Source organism: Urocitellus parryii, chromosome 3, assembly GCF_045843805.1.
Source record: "Urocitellus parryii isolate mUroPar1 chromosome 3, mUroPar1.hap1, whole genome shotgun sequence".
Taxonomy (NCBI): domain Eukaryota; kingdom Metazoa; phylum Chordata; class Mammalia; order Rodentia; family Sciuridae; genus Urocitellus; species Urocitellus parryii.
The window spans coordinates 150756947-150771910 of NC_135533.1; the positions used below are offsets into that span (position 1 = coordinate 150756947).

Here is a 14964-nt window from a genome sequence, read left to right on the forward strand (position 1 = left end):
CAGAGACATCTGGGGCATGTATTGGTTTATTGACCAGAACTACGATTTCATGATTTTTTCCCTCCAAAATGATCCTGAATCGACTGTGGTGTGGTCACAAAGGAGGTAAAGCACATGGCATGGCATGTGCTTAACCTGGGGCCCACAGGAGAATTCTACGTAACTCACTGCCCGAGAAGAGCACAGTTATCCTGAACCGTGGGCAGAGACCGTCTCTCTGATGCCATTAGCCCCTCCTGAACTTCTCCCAGCTCATTTAGAGAGGCGCTGGGCTGAGCAGGCTGCACCTGTGGAGTGAGACCCTCCAACGGAGAGGAAGGCTCTAGAACAAGCTGTTCCAAGGCACCTAGCAGCCCAGTGCCACCTTCAGCCCTAGCGGTGTGTCCGTGGAGGCCCTGGGCTCACGCAGACCTGGGCCCTGGAGTGGCTCGACACCTGGGAGAACCTGCCCAGCACTCCAGGTGTCATGTAACTTGTCCATGTGCTGTGGCCCCCAACCCAACAGGTCAGTCTTGTGACCACTCCCACCACATGCTCCACATCCAGCAAAGTGCTGCTCCTCGACTGCACACGCTGAGCACCTACTCCATGCCAGGCACAGGGATTAAGTGGAGTGATGCCAGGTGACATTTTATTGCCAAGAGCCCATACAGAGAGGCAAGATGACAATATAGAAAAACCTAGGCCAAGGACTGGGACAGATAGTCCTCCAATGAGGACATCCAATGGGAAATAAGTTCATGAAAAATACTCAAGAATCCTCAGGAGACAAACCAAAACCACAGCGAGGTACCACCTCACAGCTACTAAGACGGTGAGTATAAGATGTAAAAACTGGTGAGATGGGCCTGGTGGTAGACTTATAACCCAAGCTACCTGGAGAATGAGGCAGGAGGGTTTTAAGCTCAAGGCCAGCATTGGCATTAGCAAGACCCTGGCTCAAAAATAAAACAGAAAGCATTAGGGTTTAGCCCTGTGGTAAAGCACCTGCCTAGCATGTAAGGCCCTGGGTTTAATTCCCCCCCACACAGACATGCGTCCACACAACCAATTAAAAGAATAAAATAAGATAAATGACTGATAACCCCAGTTCCCCAGGAGGCTGAGACAGGAAGATCAGGAGTTCAAGACCAGGCTAGGCAATATCCGAAGACCCTGACTCAATAAACAGGTAAATAAATGACAGGAGGTGATAAGGAAATGCAGAAATGGGAACTCTGCGCTCTGCTGATGGGAACGTGAGCGGCTCAGCCACGTGGGAAGAACTGGTGCTTTCCCAGAGAGTCAACGCAACCCGTGACCCAGCAATTCCACTTCTGGGTCAAAACCAAAAAGAACGGAAGCAGGGCCTCATGGGAACCGTCACGCAGCTGAACCGACCCTCTGTGGGCAGGAGCTGGCTGCGTGAACACCACCAGAGCCTTCACACAGGGAACAGTACTCAGCTTATAAAAAGAACGTAATTCTGCAGACGTGGTAACATGAATGATCCTAAAAACAGCACGCCAAGTGCAAGTGGGACACAGAGGGACATTGATGATTCTGATTATGAATTTCCTAGAAAGGACGAACCCACTGGGGCAACAAGAATGGGGGCTGCCAGGCCTGGGGAAGGGGGAGCGAGCACAGCGCTCCCTCTGTGATGAGGACCAAGGCCAGAGACGGGCAGTGGGGACGGCCACAAAGCTCCGAGAAGAGGCTTTACGCCGCCGAATTATACGCTTAAAACACGGTTCCAATGGCACACCCCAGCTCAGGCCCTGGAGAGCAGGGCTTCTCTTTCATTGCTTTACTAGTGACGTCTGTCATACAGGCTGTGATCCCAACAACGTGTCGCTGTGGCGATCCTCACAGGCACATCACATACCGCGACGCCGCCCACCCTCGCCATTCCTCCTCCCCAACAGGCTCCTCAGAACGAGTTTTTCATTCTTCTTTTCTTTTCTTTTTTTTTTGGTACCAAGGGGCACTTAACCACTGAGCTTCAAGACCAACCTTTTTAATTTTTTGAGACAGGGTCTTGCTGAGTTCTTGCTGAGGCTGGCTTTGAACTTTGAACTCAGCCTCCCGGGATCACAGGTGTGTGCTGAATGGGGGTCTCCTGCTCGTGGTGTCAGCTAGAAGCACCCTGCCGAGGGGATGGGTCCTTGAAGACACTTACCACATGGCCTGGACAGACACGGGCTTGAATATGTGCATCCTCCCTGCCGTGCTCACGCTGAACCCACTGAGGACGAGAACAAGGAGAAGGGCAGCTGTGGGGAGGGTCGGACCCTGCGGTCAGATCCCCGCCGGCCGGCGGCAGAGCAGCCAGGGACTGGGGAGGAGCACGCTGCACCGCGGGGCGTGGTGCGAGGTGAGCCAAAGGCAAGCCAGGAGGGGGTGCTCCCCACCCAGCAGGGTGACACTTCCAAAACTCAAAGTGCATCACCATGCGGGGCCAGGACAGCGCCTGGTGTCATCGGTCTCCATAACTGACCCTGTCCACCTGCTCCCTCTGGCACCACACACACTCTTTGATATTTTTTTTAATTTCATGAAAACATATTAATGGAAAACAAAATTTTAAAAAGGAAAAGTATCCTATGATCCCACTACTTCAACTAAGTGAATGTCTGTCCTTTCCAGTCCTCTCCAGGGAGCCGCTTCAGCAGCCTAGAATCCATGTGCAGGAGTGGCCGCCCGCCTCCCTCCTGTCCGCGCATGCCGAGCCCTCGCTGCCCCAGGAGAGAAGGTGCCTGAAGCCTCCAGCTCTGTCTACCTGCCCAGGCCCCTGGCATCCTCCTCTGAAGTCCCCAAACTGGCAGGTGTCTTCCTGGCACCCCAAGACGGGGGCTCCAGCTGTGTCACACCCCTCTGGGAGCTGTCAGGGTGGCCCTGCATTGAGCCCAAGGGGAGTGGCTGCGGGGCAGCAGGCGGCTGCTCCCGAGCGTCACCCAGCCGACCTGCCGCAGGCTCCCACTGCTTCCTGACCCGAGCTCCCTCAGAGAACCTCCAGAACGCACGCTCCCCTGGGGCTCCCCGGCCCCCAGCACTACCCTCCTAATAAGGTCGACCCCAGGCTGCCGGGCGGCCGGGCTCAGCGCCAACAGGGAGAGGGTCTTTCTGAGCGGTCCTTACCCGTCTCCATCCAGGTGGATCTTCGTGTCGCTCCACAGCCGCAGGACCATCCCAATGGTGCAGCTTTTGCTAGATCAGGGGAGAGAAGACACCTGGAGTCAGTGTCCACCCAGGCACTGGCCCAGTGTTCCCTCAGTCCCTCTACCCAGCCTGTCCGGCTCCCAGACAGCCACCACCCGATTGGGATGGGCTGCTGGGCCTGTATTTGGAAGAAGTCCTCTGTGCCCGGGAAGAGTCCTCTACAACTGGATTCTAGAAGACAGGGGTCTGGGTGGCCCCGCTAGGGGAGCACCAATGGCCGCACCATTTTTGTGAGGGGTATGGGCAGCAGACGACTGGTCTGCACCCACACTGCAGCGGAGAAGCCACCGACGCTGGCACGGTGCTGGCAGAGGGCCACGTCCAACCAGGGCCCCTGGACAGGTGGCAGAGCCAGCCCCAACCTCCTCTGTCCTGGGGGGCAGGAGTGGGCGAGTGCCCGCCTTACTATTAATGAACTTTCAGACTTCTGTTTACCGCCCTTTGTGCAGCTGCCACCTTACAAACTGGCTGAATCTGGTTTTGTCTTGCCCATCCCAACAGGGAAATGATACTTGTCAACTTTAGCGACTGGCGCCACCGAAAAGCAGACCGAAGACGCTTATCAGAGGGGCTCCTCAGATCACCAGGAACACTCTCGGGGCATTTAAAACAGCTTGTGCGAAACGGCCGCGACCGTGCCAGGGGCCAGCCCTGCCAGCCACCAGGATCCTGGACTTATGCGTCTGCCACTCAACAGTCCCCTTGGGGAGTAACTTGACTCCACCGGACCAGGGGCTCTGGGACTCGAGGCCAGTTCCCCCTCCAGAGCACCCCACCCTGCAGGCCCCTCCTCCTGACCACTTGCTTCCACATCTGTTCAAGGCCTTCAAGTGCCTTTGGGCAGAGCCGATTCTCCCCCCACAGCCCCACTCTGCCCCCACAGCCCTGCCCAACCTCGATGGGCTCACCATATGTCCTTAATACTCAGCTGTACCAGGGCCAGGAAGGGCCGATACACAGCCATCCCGGACGGTGCCCTGGGGTGGGCAGGCCTGGAAGGGCACGCCTTGGCACTGAGCACACAAGCCAGGGACTAGCAAAGAACAGAGGTCACAGCACAGACAGCCACACACAGCCCAGGCCAGGAGGGGCTCCAGGGCAGGCAGAAGCCCACACAGCCTGCATGGGACAAGGGGCACCTCAACCGTCCTCCCCTGGGCCCAGATAGGGTAAGAAGCTGGCAGCAGTCAGAGTCCATAGAGGACTTGTGTTTTTTTTTGGGGGGGCAGGTAATTGTGGATTGAACTCAGGGGCCCTCGGCACTGAGCCGAATCCCCAGCCCTATTTTGTATTTTATTTAGAGACAGGGTTTCCCTAGTTGCTTAGGGCCTTGTTTTTGCTGAGGCTGGCTTTGAACTCACCATCCTCCTGCCTCAGCCTCCAAGCCACTGCGCAGGCTCCACAGAGGACTCTGTTCACAGCCTTGAACTAGAGCCCAGAGCACAGACAGGGGACCTCAAGACTGTACGGCCCCACAACTCCTCTAGCACCCTGTAGGTGCCACTGTGCCTCCACTGGTCCCACAGTGACCAACACCAAGTCTCTGTAGCAGAGGTGGGTGTATGGATTGGATAACATGGGAGCTGGGGAGGGGTCTTCCTAGAGGAAGAACGTGCTGAAGGGTCAAGTGGGGGGTGGCAACTCTACCAGAAAGCAGGTTCCCAGACCCTGGGGCCCAGGTGGTGGAAACGGAGAAGCCAGCTGGGCCTGCACAGGATGGAGGCACCGGCAGGAGAAGGGCCTGCCCCAGACCTTTACAGGTGGCAGACACTAACGCACGGAGGACAGCAGTGTGGCTCTCAAGAAGTTCCTGAATCTCAAATGACAATTAACCAGACATGGATCCCTGGGGCGGCTACCTGGCCTCCCAAGGAGGCATGAGCAGGTCTAGGACTCCGGGGACAATGCCAGCCGCACCAGCCATCGTTTCCACATGATTTTTTCTAACATGACTCGCCTGGACACCCTGTCACCAGGAACCAAGGAAGGTCCCCGGGAGGCGATGCTCTGCTTTCTCTCTTTTGGGCTAAGGAAACAAAATCTCGCAGCAAGAATTTAGGAAAACCGGAGAATCGTGACCTCAGCAGGGGAAGCCTTTCTGGTGAGGACTGGGGATCTGCAGGCCAGGGCACGGGAGGACAGCGGGCACCTGGGCAGTGTGGGAGCCACAGAGCAGCAGCTCCCAGACCCCCACACGCCCAGAGTTCCCTGAGTCCTGCTCCTTCAGTCTCTCTACACCCCTGTCCAGCCACAAGCCAGCTCCTCCTTGAGGCTGGTGCCCACAGGAGGCAGCAGCTGAGACCAGACAGGGTAGGGAGACGCTGGCACGAGGGCCACAGTCCCAGGGAAAGGGGACCCCACAGAGAACCCGAGCCAGGGCGTCAGGAGGAGGGCAAGGGAAGAAGGCGCAGACGGGCAGGACACGTCCGAAGGGAAGGGCCTGGGCAGCATCCCGAGTGGGAAGAACAAACGGGGGTCCTGCGTGCAAGCCGAATGTCGTCCATGACCCTGGGCTGAGGGGGCACGGGTTGTTGTCCTGTGCCCCCTGACGCAGCCCCCGGCACCTGGCAGATCTGGCACATAGAACTGACAAGTCCCTGGGTGACAAGCTGCAGGTGATGGACGAGCAGGGTGGTGTGTGGAGAGCCCCGCGTGGCGGGGAATAACGAGAGGGGTCCTCCACGCGGCAGGTCCACAGTGCAAGGACGAACGGATGCCCAGCTCGGCCACTCACTGGGGTGACCCTCATACATGCGTGTGGTCTCTTGGGTTCGGACCCCTCATCTGTGGGGTGTGAATAGGGCTGCCTACTCCACAGGAGGGCGAAGGACCACGGGGGCTGCTCCCGGGGCATCTGGTAACTGGACTGTGGTGGCCAGCTCAAGCAACAGAGAGGACCAGGAGGAGGACCGCGTTCCTATGAAGCTCCTGGTCAGGATCCAGATGACGGGGAGGGTCTATGGAAGGCAGACTTCCTGTTCAGGATCAGAAAGGGTCACTAGACAGACTACACGCAGTGAGAGAAGCCCCTGCCCAGGGGAGACGTCCAGCTCTCTAACCACTGAACAGCCTGCACAGCCCCCTGGGAAGGTAGGCCTGCAGCACTCTGAGACACCTGCCTGGTGGCATCTGACACCACCCCACGCCCTCAGTGGCCCTTCAGAGCGCGCCTCCTCAGACGGCAGCTGCACATCTTCTAGACCCAGACTTCCTGACCAGCACGAGGCCACCGAGGCCGGCTCCCCAAGAGTATGCACAGGAGGTGTTTCCATCAGGCCCTGAGGCACCGGAAGGAGGGCTCCCCCTTTTCCATCCACAACCTCTAACAAAGGAACCGCGTCTGGGAACCAACCTGGGACTCGCAGCAGCTCAGAAGACGAGGATGCACCATCCTGTGGCTCTTCACTGCCGTGTCCCCGCCTCTGCCAGTGACAACTCAGACAGGCCTCCAGCCCCACCCACCCCGACCTCGCTGGCCGACCTCGATGGCTGCCCGCTGGTCCTGTAAGGTCTGGCTTAACAGTTGCCATGTCACCTTGGAAGCCTAAGCATCTGCACCATCGCGCCTCTTCCCCTCCTGGAGGGTGGTGCCGTGATACCAAGAGCTGCGTGTGGCTGCTTCGTGGCCTCCCTGGGGCCCAGCCGGGTCTCACACGCACAAGAACACAAAACTCACTATGTGCTTGATGGGCAGGTAGACTAGTGGACACTGAATGGCGTTGCTTTGACCTGGTTCTATGAATCCGGGGTTGCAATGACCCGCACACCTGTCCCTGCAGGACGACAGGCCAGGGGAGCCGCCTCACGTGCACAACAGGGTTCGTGATGTAACTCAGCCAAACTGCAAGCCTCTCTTAGAACCGCTGACCAAGGACCTGTCACTGCTGCACCAGAGCTGGACAGACGCCACAAGCGCACATTCCCATGGGTCACCTTCCACGCTCACCACAGCAGGTTCCTCCTTCCTGGCTAAGTGGCTCCTGCTGTGACATGGACACAGTTTGAAGTTCTCCTGAAGGGGTCACGGGCTGGAAGCTGGTCCCAGGGTGGCAGAGTTGAGGTGGTGGACCTTTAAGAGGCGGGGCCCAGGGGAGGGTCGTGGCTCCGCCCCCAGAGGGAGGAACCTGTTCTGTCTGCAGATCCCTCCAGCGTCTTTCTCGAGGGATCCTCTGCACATGCTCTGACCACTGGGATGCCATCTGCCATGAGGCCCTCGCCAGAGGCCAAATAGCTGCCTCTTCACGGACTTCCAGCCTCTAAATCCGCGAGCTGAACAAACCCGGCTCAGGTGGCTCCTCCTGATGGCCGCTCATCACGGCGCAGGTCTCCTGTGCCTCAGCCCACTCGGCCCCTGGACAGCACAGCCTGCATCTGACCGCCCGAGAGCCCAGGCCTCGCCACTCCCTGACCTCTGCCAGGACTCCCACACTCCTCCCTGGAAACCTTGTTCCAGCAGCAACTCTCTCCCCCTCCCAGGCGGAACCGCCTCCCCATGGGACTCACCTTTCCTTACTGGAAAAGTCGACTCCCAGCAAGATACTCTCCTCGGTGTCCTGGCGCCCGCTGCTGTACACCACCACCATGTAGCGCACGCGGTCCGTCCAGGCGCTCTCCAGGCGCACGGCCTGTACCGGCAGGGAGGCGCTTGCTCGCTGACTTTTCCCGGAGGAGCACCTCCCTCCCCTGCCCACCCAAGACCACAGCTAGAGCACCTCCCGCCCCCGTGAAGGAAGAAGGAAGGGTGCCACTGTTGAGGGCAGGAGCCAGGTCCTACTTGTCTCCTGAGCAGCAGGGACAGTCCTGGCTCAGGGGGGACATCCAGAACATGTGCAATGAGCGCATGTCCAGGGGAAGAAGGTTCTAGGCAAGGCTGCCCTGGAGCCCTGGTGTGGCCCTCTGCGGGCCCCTCTAAGGTTTGTTTTCCAGGTGGCACTGGGGACTGAACCTAGGGCTCACACAGCCTCCACCCCTGAGCTGCACCGCAGCCCCCTTGGCTTTGGCTGTGGTCACAATGTGGGACATAAGGACCTGCGCTCTCCACCCTGCTTACCAGCTTGATCCTGTCCTCACAGCGCAGGAGGTTGATCATGACTTGCAGGTGCTGGGGCAGGTCACCTGTCAGGCCAACAAGAAAGTTTAGAAGGTCACCCATCTGCTTTCCAGGAAGAAACCTCAAAAGGCTGGTTTTAGGGGCCTGGAGAAAGATTTAGAAGTTAACTCTCTCCACCCACACGATAGGAGAAGCCTCCCAAGAGCTCTGTCCTGACAGCTCCTCCTCTCTGCCTGATGTGCATGCATGTTAGAGTGACTGGCCCCTCACCATCCTGTTGCTAATGCTGCTCTATTTTCTGAACTGCTTGCAACATGGGTGCTTTTAATAGAAAAATTGGGAAATACAGACAAATCTAAAGAGAATGTATTTCTACCAGCAGTGGCAGGCAGGGTCACGCTGCAGGACAGCCAAACAGCCGAGTGCCATCATTCCTCTTCAAACTCTTCTGCATTTTCCATAACACTCAGATATTATTTCTCTACCAGGGGAAATGTCTACGTGGTTATTGGGAGCTGCTGTAAGTTGGGCGCTCAGGGAAATAACAGAGTCAATCATCTGCCATTTTCCCTTTTCTTGCTAAAAATTATCTTCTCTCTCTCTTTTATCTTTCTTACATGGGACAGGCAGTGACCCAGGGGAAGATCTGTTTTGGAGACGGGGTCTCACTGTGCTGTGCAGGGTGGCCTCAGCCATGCTTCTGCCTGGGGACTCCAGGGGCCAACACTCTGCCTAGACGGGGCAGGGTGCAGGAAGTGTCCAACAGGTGGCAGGGACCCTGTAACTGAGGTGTGCCACGAGGACGGAGCAGGTGTGACTCTGCCGCTGCTTTCTTCAGAGCTCACAGGCTCCTGAAACCTCTCACGGGGCTCTTTCTTAAGAAAAGATTCATCTGCAAAGATGTTGATCTAGAAGAAGGTGCAAGGAATAGCTCGTAAAAGTGTGTATCAATTTCACGCCAAAGAAATTGAATTACCTCGAATTTTTAAAAGTGCTCTATAACTGAGCCACAGTACTTATAGAGCACCTGCCTCACACTCACAAAGGCCCAGGGTTTGAGTCCCATCACCAAAGAGAGGAAACCCTATCTATCTATCTATCTATCTATCTATCTATCTATCTATCTATCTATGGTACTGAGGAGAGAACTCAGAGGTGCTTTAGCCCTGAGCTAGATCCCCAGCCCTTTTAAATTTTTTATTTTGAGATAGGGTCTCACTAAGTTTCTGAGGCTGCCCTTAAACCTATGATTCTCCTGCCTCATTCTCCTGAGTCACAGGTGTATACCACCATACCCAGCTAAAAATCAAATATTTTATTATTTTTTTAATATTTTTGTTCCGGTGATTGAACTCAGGGGCACTCGACCCCTGAGCCCCACCCACAGCCCTATTTTGTATTTTATTTAGAGACAGGGTCTCACTGAGTTGCTGAGCACCTCACTTTTGCTGAGGCTGGCTTTGAACTGGCGATCCTTCTGCCTCAGCCTCCTGAGCTGCTGGGATGACAGGGTTGTGCCACCGTGCCCGGCAAACCACCTATCTTAAAGACTACCCTGAGAACCCTGGGAGAATGAACACTGTCTACAGACTCAAGCACTCCAGGGAAAAAAGTCACATTTCTTCCTTTAGCAAAAGCATCTTTTTACTTTAAGGCAGAAAGACAGATGATGTCTACATGGCACTTCCTGTCTCAGCAAGGAGTCAGGTTATCAGAAACCTGCCCCTCTAGTCAGGAGGGCGGTGCTCGTGTTAAGAGTTCTTTTCACAATAAATAACATTTTTAAAAAATTTGCCACTTTTATCTGTTCTCTCCAGTAACAGGATTCCACAGTGCAACAGCCCACGCGGGCACTCATTCCTGACCAAAAGGAGTGACTGCAGATATGGGTCCTATCAAGAGGACACGGAGCTCCCATCCCCTTCCTCCTCTGAAGCAGCACCCCGTCCTGCCTCCAACGCCAAGATACCACACAGCCCCCTGCTGGCTCCTCACCTGCCTCCCCCCAGTCAGACTACAGAGGAAGGAAGCGCAGCGCAGCCCACGGGGGTGGAGGTGGGGATGGTGGGACAGACAGACTCCTCAGGAGGGCTGCTTGCTGGGGCGCAGAGTGCTGACAGACAGGAATCCCCGCCAGAGGCTGTCCGCCTGGAGACCAGCTCTGGACAGGGCCTCCAAGGCCTGGCCTGCTGGGACCCAGTGAATAGCGAGTGGCTTTCCCCTGGGGGGTTAACCCTCAACTGTCCTCAGCTCTGCGTGGTGATGGCGAGGGAGGGCAGTTCATCCTGGGGGACTCGATACCAGGGAAAAGGGAACCAGTGTAAAGTCCAGTCTAGGCCCGTCTGGGGTCATCTGCTGAGAGTCCTCTTTGGCCTTAGCTCACTCTCCGTTCCAGACCTGCGGGGGACAGAGCCAACCAGCTGTCCTGGCCTCCCTGCCCTCGCGTGGTCAGGAGGTGCCTGTACCGGCTCTACAGGCAGCTCTCACACAGCACGGAGCGGCTGTCCTCGGTGAGCAAGGCCAGACCACCTCTTCTAGTATACGCGTCACAGTCAAGACAGAAACAGTGGCCACACTCCTAAAAGGGCAGGACAATTAGCAGACTTAGGAATAATGGCTCTGTAGTTTAACTGTACGAGGAGTCCCTGTAGTGATTATAGCTGCACATACAGGTGTAGGTGTGTATAGGTGTGTGTGTGTGTGTGTGTGTGAGTAGCTATAATTATATACACACACATATATAATTTTTTTCTTTTGGTACTAAGGATTGAACCCAAGGGAGCTTAACCACTGCACTATATCCCTAGTCCCTCTTTTTCATTTTGAGACAGGGTCTCACTAAGTTGCCCAGGCTGGCCTTAAACTGGGACTACAGGCGTGCCACTGTGCCCAGCTGACCGTCTGTATTGTCTGTACTGCATGTTTACATACATCATCCTGGTAGAAGGCAGGTGTGTTATATGCATATTCTCCATTTCCATACTGTCTCAAGTATTTGATGTCCACTATAAAGATTAGAATACTGAGACTCACAAGTGGACTGTGACTGCCCAGGGAGCTGCAGAACTTGGTTCAGAAGCCAAGTCTGTCTGGCTCCAAAGCAAATATTCTTTCCACAAAGCACACTGCCTTCTCGCACAGGACAATTATTTTTTTAGCTTAAAACAAAAGACCGACTGAAACATAGCATTTGCTAGAACTTCCAAGGTATGAAATTCTAACCTTAGATGTTCAGAGATGAAGCTGGACGGCCGGAGGTTAAGCAAACAAAATGGGGACAAGTGACAAGGAAAGGGCCCTGGCTGCTAGGTGTTTCACCTGCTGCTGTCCTGAAAGGCCAGGCCCTTCCGGCTCACAGACACACCGTGCCAGGCCCAGAGCTCGGCCTTGGTACCAAGACCACTGTGCATACAGAGCACAGTGTTGGTTTCTTTCCAGATTGCCTTTGGTTTCAGACTCAAGTCCCCTGTTAGTTTGCAGGTGTTTCTTAGTAGTCTGCTTTTGGACCTACATTAACACTCAGTTGGATCCCTGCTCTATTATTTTTATCCATTTCCAAAACCAAACTGTCCATTATAGAAAAAAAAAAAATCCCACCACAGTGACTTCTCAGGGCAAGAGCTGATGACTCTGTGTGTGTGTGTGTGTGTGTGTGTGTGTGTGAGAGAGAGAGAGAGAGAGAGAGAGAGAGAGAGAGAGAGAGAGAGAGATGCTGAGATTGAACATAGAGACTCTCTACCACAGAGACACATCCCCAGCCCTTTTTATTTTTTATTTTGAGACAGGACCTCATTAAGTTGCCCAGGTTGGCCTCGAAGCTGCAATTCCTGCCTCAGTACCCAAAGAATCTTAAATTCCCCAAGTAAGAGTCTTCAAACGCTTTGAGAACTGACAGCATTTCCCGGTCCAGCTACATAGCACCCAGGGGCTTATTTTCAAGGGGCCATCTGGCTGTAATGCACTTTGGCGCATTTGTTGGAAAGTCATACGGTATCTTAAAATCTGCAGGTACCTGATCCACTGTGGCCAGGAAATCTTACATCCCAACAGAGAGCTGCCGACCTCCTGACTTCTCACATAGACAGACCCACGAGCCCCCTGTGCCACCCCAGAGCACCCGAGCCTCCACCTGCACCAGTCATTACAAACCTGTGCTCCACTACTGCTCTGGCCTTGATACCAGCAAACTGCCCACCACCACCTACGGAAGGTTCCTCTGATGCTCAGAAAAAAGAGTCCCAATTTTTCCTTTTTTTTCCCTTTCTTCTTCTTGTACTGGGGACTGAACCCAAGGGCACTGTACCACTGAACTACACTCCCAGGCCTTTATTATTTATTTGAGACAAGTTCTCACTAAGTTGATGAGGCTGGCCTCAAACTTGTGATCCTCATGCCTTAGCCTCCCGAGTCACTGGGATTACAGGCATGCGCCATTGTACCTGGTAAGAATTCCCAACTAAAGAGCATCAACATATGGGCTGGGGATGTGGCTCAAGCGGTAGCGCGCTTGCCTGGCATGCGTGCGGCCCGGGTTTGATCCTCAGCACCACATACAAACAAAGATGTTGTGTCCGCCGAGAACTAAAAAAATAAATATTAAAATTCTCTCTCTCTCTCGTCTTTAAAAAAAAAAAAAAAAAAAAAGAGCATCAACATAGAGCCATCACCTGCATGCTTGTGAGGATGCTGAAGACTCCGTTGGCCTTGAGGGCTGCTTCCTTGTTGTAAGAAGAGGGCTGCTCCCTTCACCATGAAAAAGCTCTCACTCAAGCTAGGAAGAATGAAACCAAGGCACAGTTAGAGGGAATTCAGAGGAAAACCAAGACATGCTGCAGAGGAAAAGCTCTGAGTGGACACAGCAGACAAAGCGCCAACAGCAGGAGACTGCAGTCATGACCCTTCCCACAGTCCTCATCCCTCGCTGCGCCTTTGCTCCAAGCTTGCTTTTGAGGAGCGTTCCTCATGACAGAATGCTGCTGCTGAACACCCAGAGCTCTGCGTGGGCTCCGCCAGCACCCAAAGCCCCTTCCCCCAGGGCGCTGGGAAGGGGCTCCTGCACTGCTTTCTAACACAGAGCAACCTGAGCAGGAGAGGCTGCTCCCCTCGGTGAGTTTCCCACTCCCACTGTGGATCTTTGCTTCCGACTCCCTGTTAACAACTTCCCTGCTTCCTGGTGTTTCCCCGGGTGGGATTCAAGATCAAACTGAACTTGTAGAGGCTGTTTGCATTTTAAGAAAAGTGGGTGACCACTGACCTGTGACTTAACTTAGTTAAGGCTGCTCTGTCCACTACTCCTGTGGAAAGTCTCAAGCTGAGTCACTGAATCTTTGGCCTTTGTTATTTTTAAGTAGCAACAACATTAACATTCAATCTAGAACCTGGGCTGGGGATGCAGCTCAGTGGTAGGGCACCTGCCTAGCATGCAGGAGGCCCTGGGTTCAATCTCCAGCACTGCAAAAAAAGGTCACAATTAAAAAATCTCACTTTCATGAGCTGTCTATCAAAAATATCTTCAGCCTGTGCAGAAACTAAGACTTAAAAAAAGAGGAAAGCCCCAGCTATTAGTTGCTATCAATTATTAAAATTACCCATTAAACACACCCATGAATAATAGTAATTATATTATTATTGTTAACACATAAATAATAATAGTCCTATTATTATTATTATTAAGCTGGGGATCAAACCCAGGGTCTTGCACATGCCAGGCAAACACTCTACCACTGAACTACACTTCTAGGCCCCCAAATTATTTATCATGATTTTTTTTTTAATGGTGCTGGGATTGAATCCAGGGCCTTGTATGTTCAAGGCAAGCACTCTACCAACTGAGCCATATCCTCAGTCCCTATAGTGGTTTTTGAAGGATTGGACCATCTATGATTATCTTTTTTCTACTTACTATTTTCCAAATTTTTCAAACAAAACACACATTAACTTTTAATCTGCCCCCCTCCCTGTAACTGAGGATTGAACCCAGGGTTACTCTACCACTGAGCTACATCCCCAGCCCTTTTTATTTTTAAATTATTATTATTTTTTTTTGAGGGAATTACTGGGAATTGAACCTAGGACCTCGCATATTCTGAGCAAGTGCTTTAGTGATGAGCAATACCCTCAGCCCTTTATAAATTTTATTTTGAGACAGGGTCTCATCAAGTTGCTGAGGCTGGCCTTGAACTTGCAATCCTCCTGCCTCCAGCCTCCCAAGTAACTGGGATTACAGGCATTTGCCACCACACCCAGAACACATTAACTTTTTTTTAAGTGGCTGGTTTTTTTCTTTTTAATTTTCAAAATAATATAAAATATGTATGATACTTTATAATAAAAATCATTTTTATTAATTTTGTGAAACATCACAGTTTAAATGATAAGGAATATAAAAATACAGCAATTCTTTCTTAAGCAACCAGAAAATGTTTTAAGAAAAAGCAGTTCTTAAAAAAAAAAAAACCAACCCAGAACCTAGACTTAAGCAAATTAATCCCTGGCAGAAATACAAGGATATTTTCTGTAATATGAGGAAGTCAGCTCACTTTTGCTGCCCCAGACATCTAATGTTAGTGGTTGAATATTGTAATCCTGGAATAAAACAGAACAAAACGAAACCCTGCGAAGCCTAACGGGTCATTCTGAGGGCGAAGAGCTGGCGTTCAAGTCGCAGCTCCTGGGAAAACTTATTTTCTATGAGGTCAAGTCCACAGTCAAAT

General features: G+C 53.2%; 1 protein-coding gene across 9 annotated transcripts in view; it reads right to left on the reverse strand.

Moving 5' to 3' along the window:
• Ssh1 (slingshot protein phosphatase 1) overlaps window positions 1-14964 on the reverse strand; it is a 64610-nt gene that overhangs the window by 24712 nt on the left and 24934 nt on the right. For 7 of the 9 annotated variants that reach the window (XR_013343352.1, XR_013343350.1, XR_013343351.1 and 4 more), the window contains 5 exons: window positions 12919-13022; window positions 8252-8316; window positions 7705-7826; window positions 3121-3189; window positions 2162-2227 (listed from right to left, as the gene is read on the reverse strand). Coding sequence is in view for 5 of the 9 variants with exons in the window: in XM_077796135.1 (XP_077652261.1) it covers window positions 2162-2227; window positions 3121-3189; window positions 7705-7826; window positions 8252-8316; window positions 12919-13022 (426 nt within the window). In the remaining 4 variants the exon portion in view is untranslated. Of the gene's footprint in view, window positions 1-2161; window positions 2228-3120; window positions 3190-4562; window positions 4761-6968; window positions 7029-7704; window positions 7827-8251; window positions 8317-12918; window positions 13023-14964 lie in introns of those variants that run through there. The other 2 variants (XM_077796134.1, XM_077796133.1) reach the window with 2 other exon arrangements.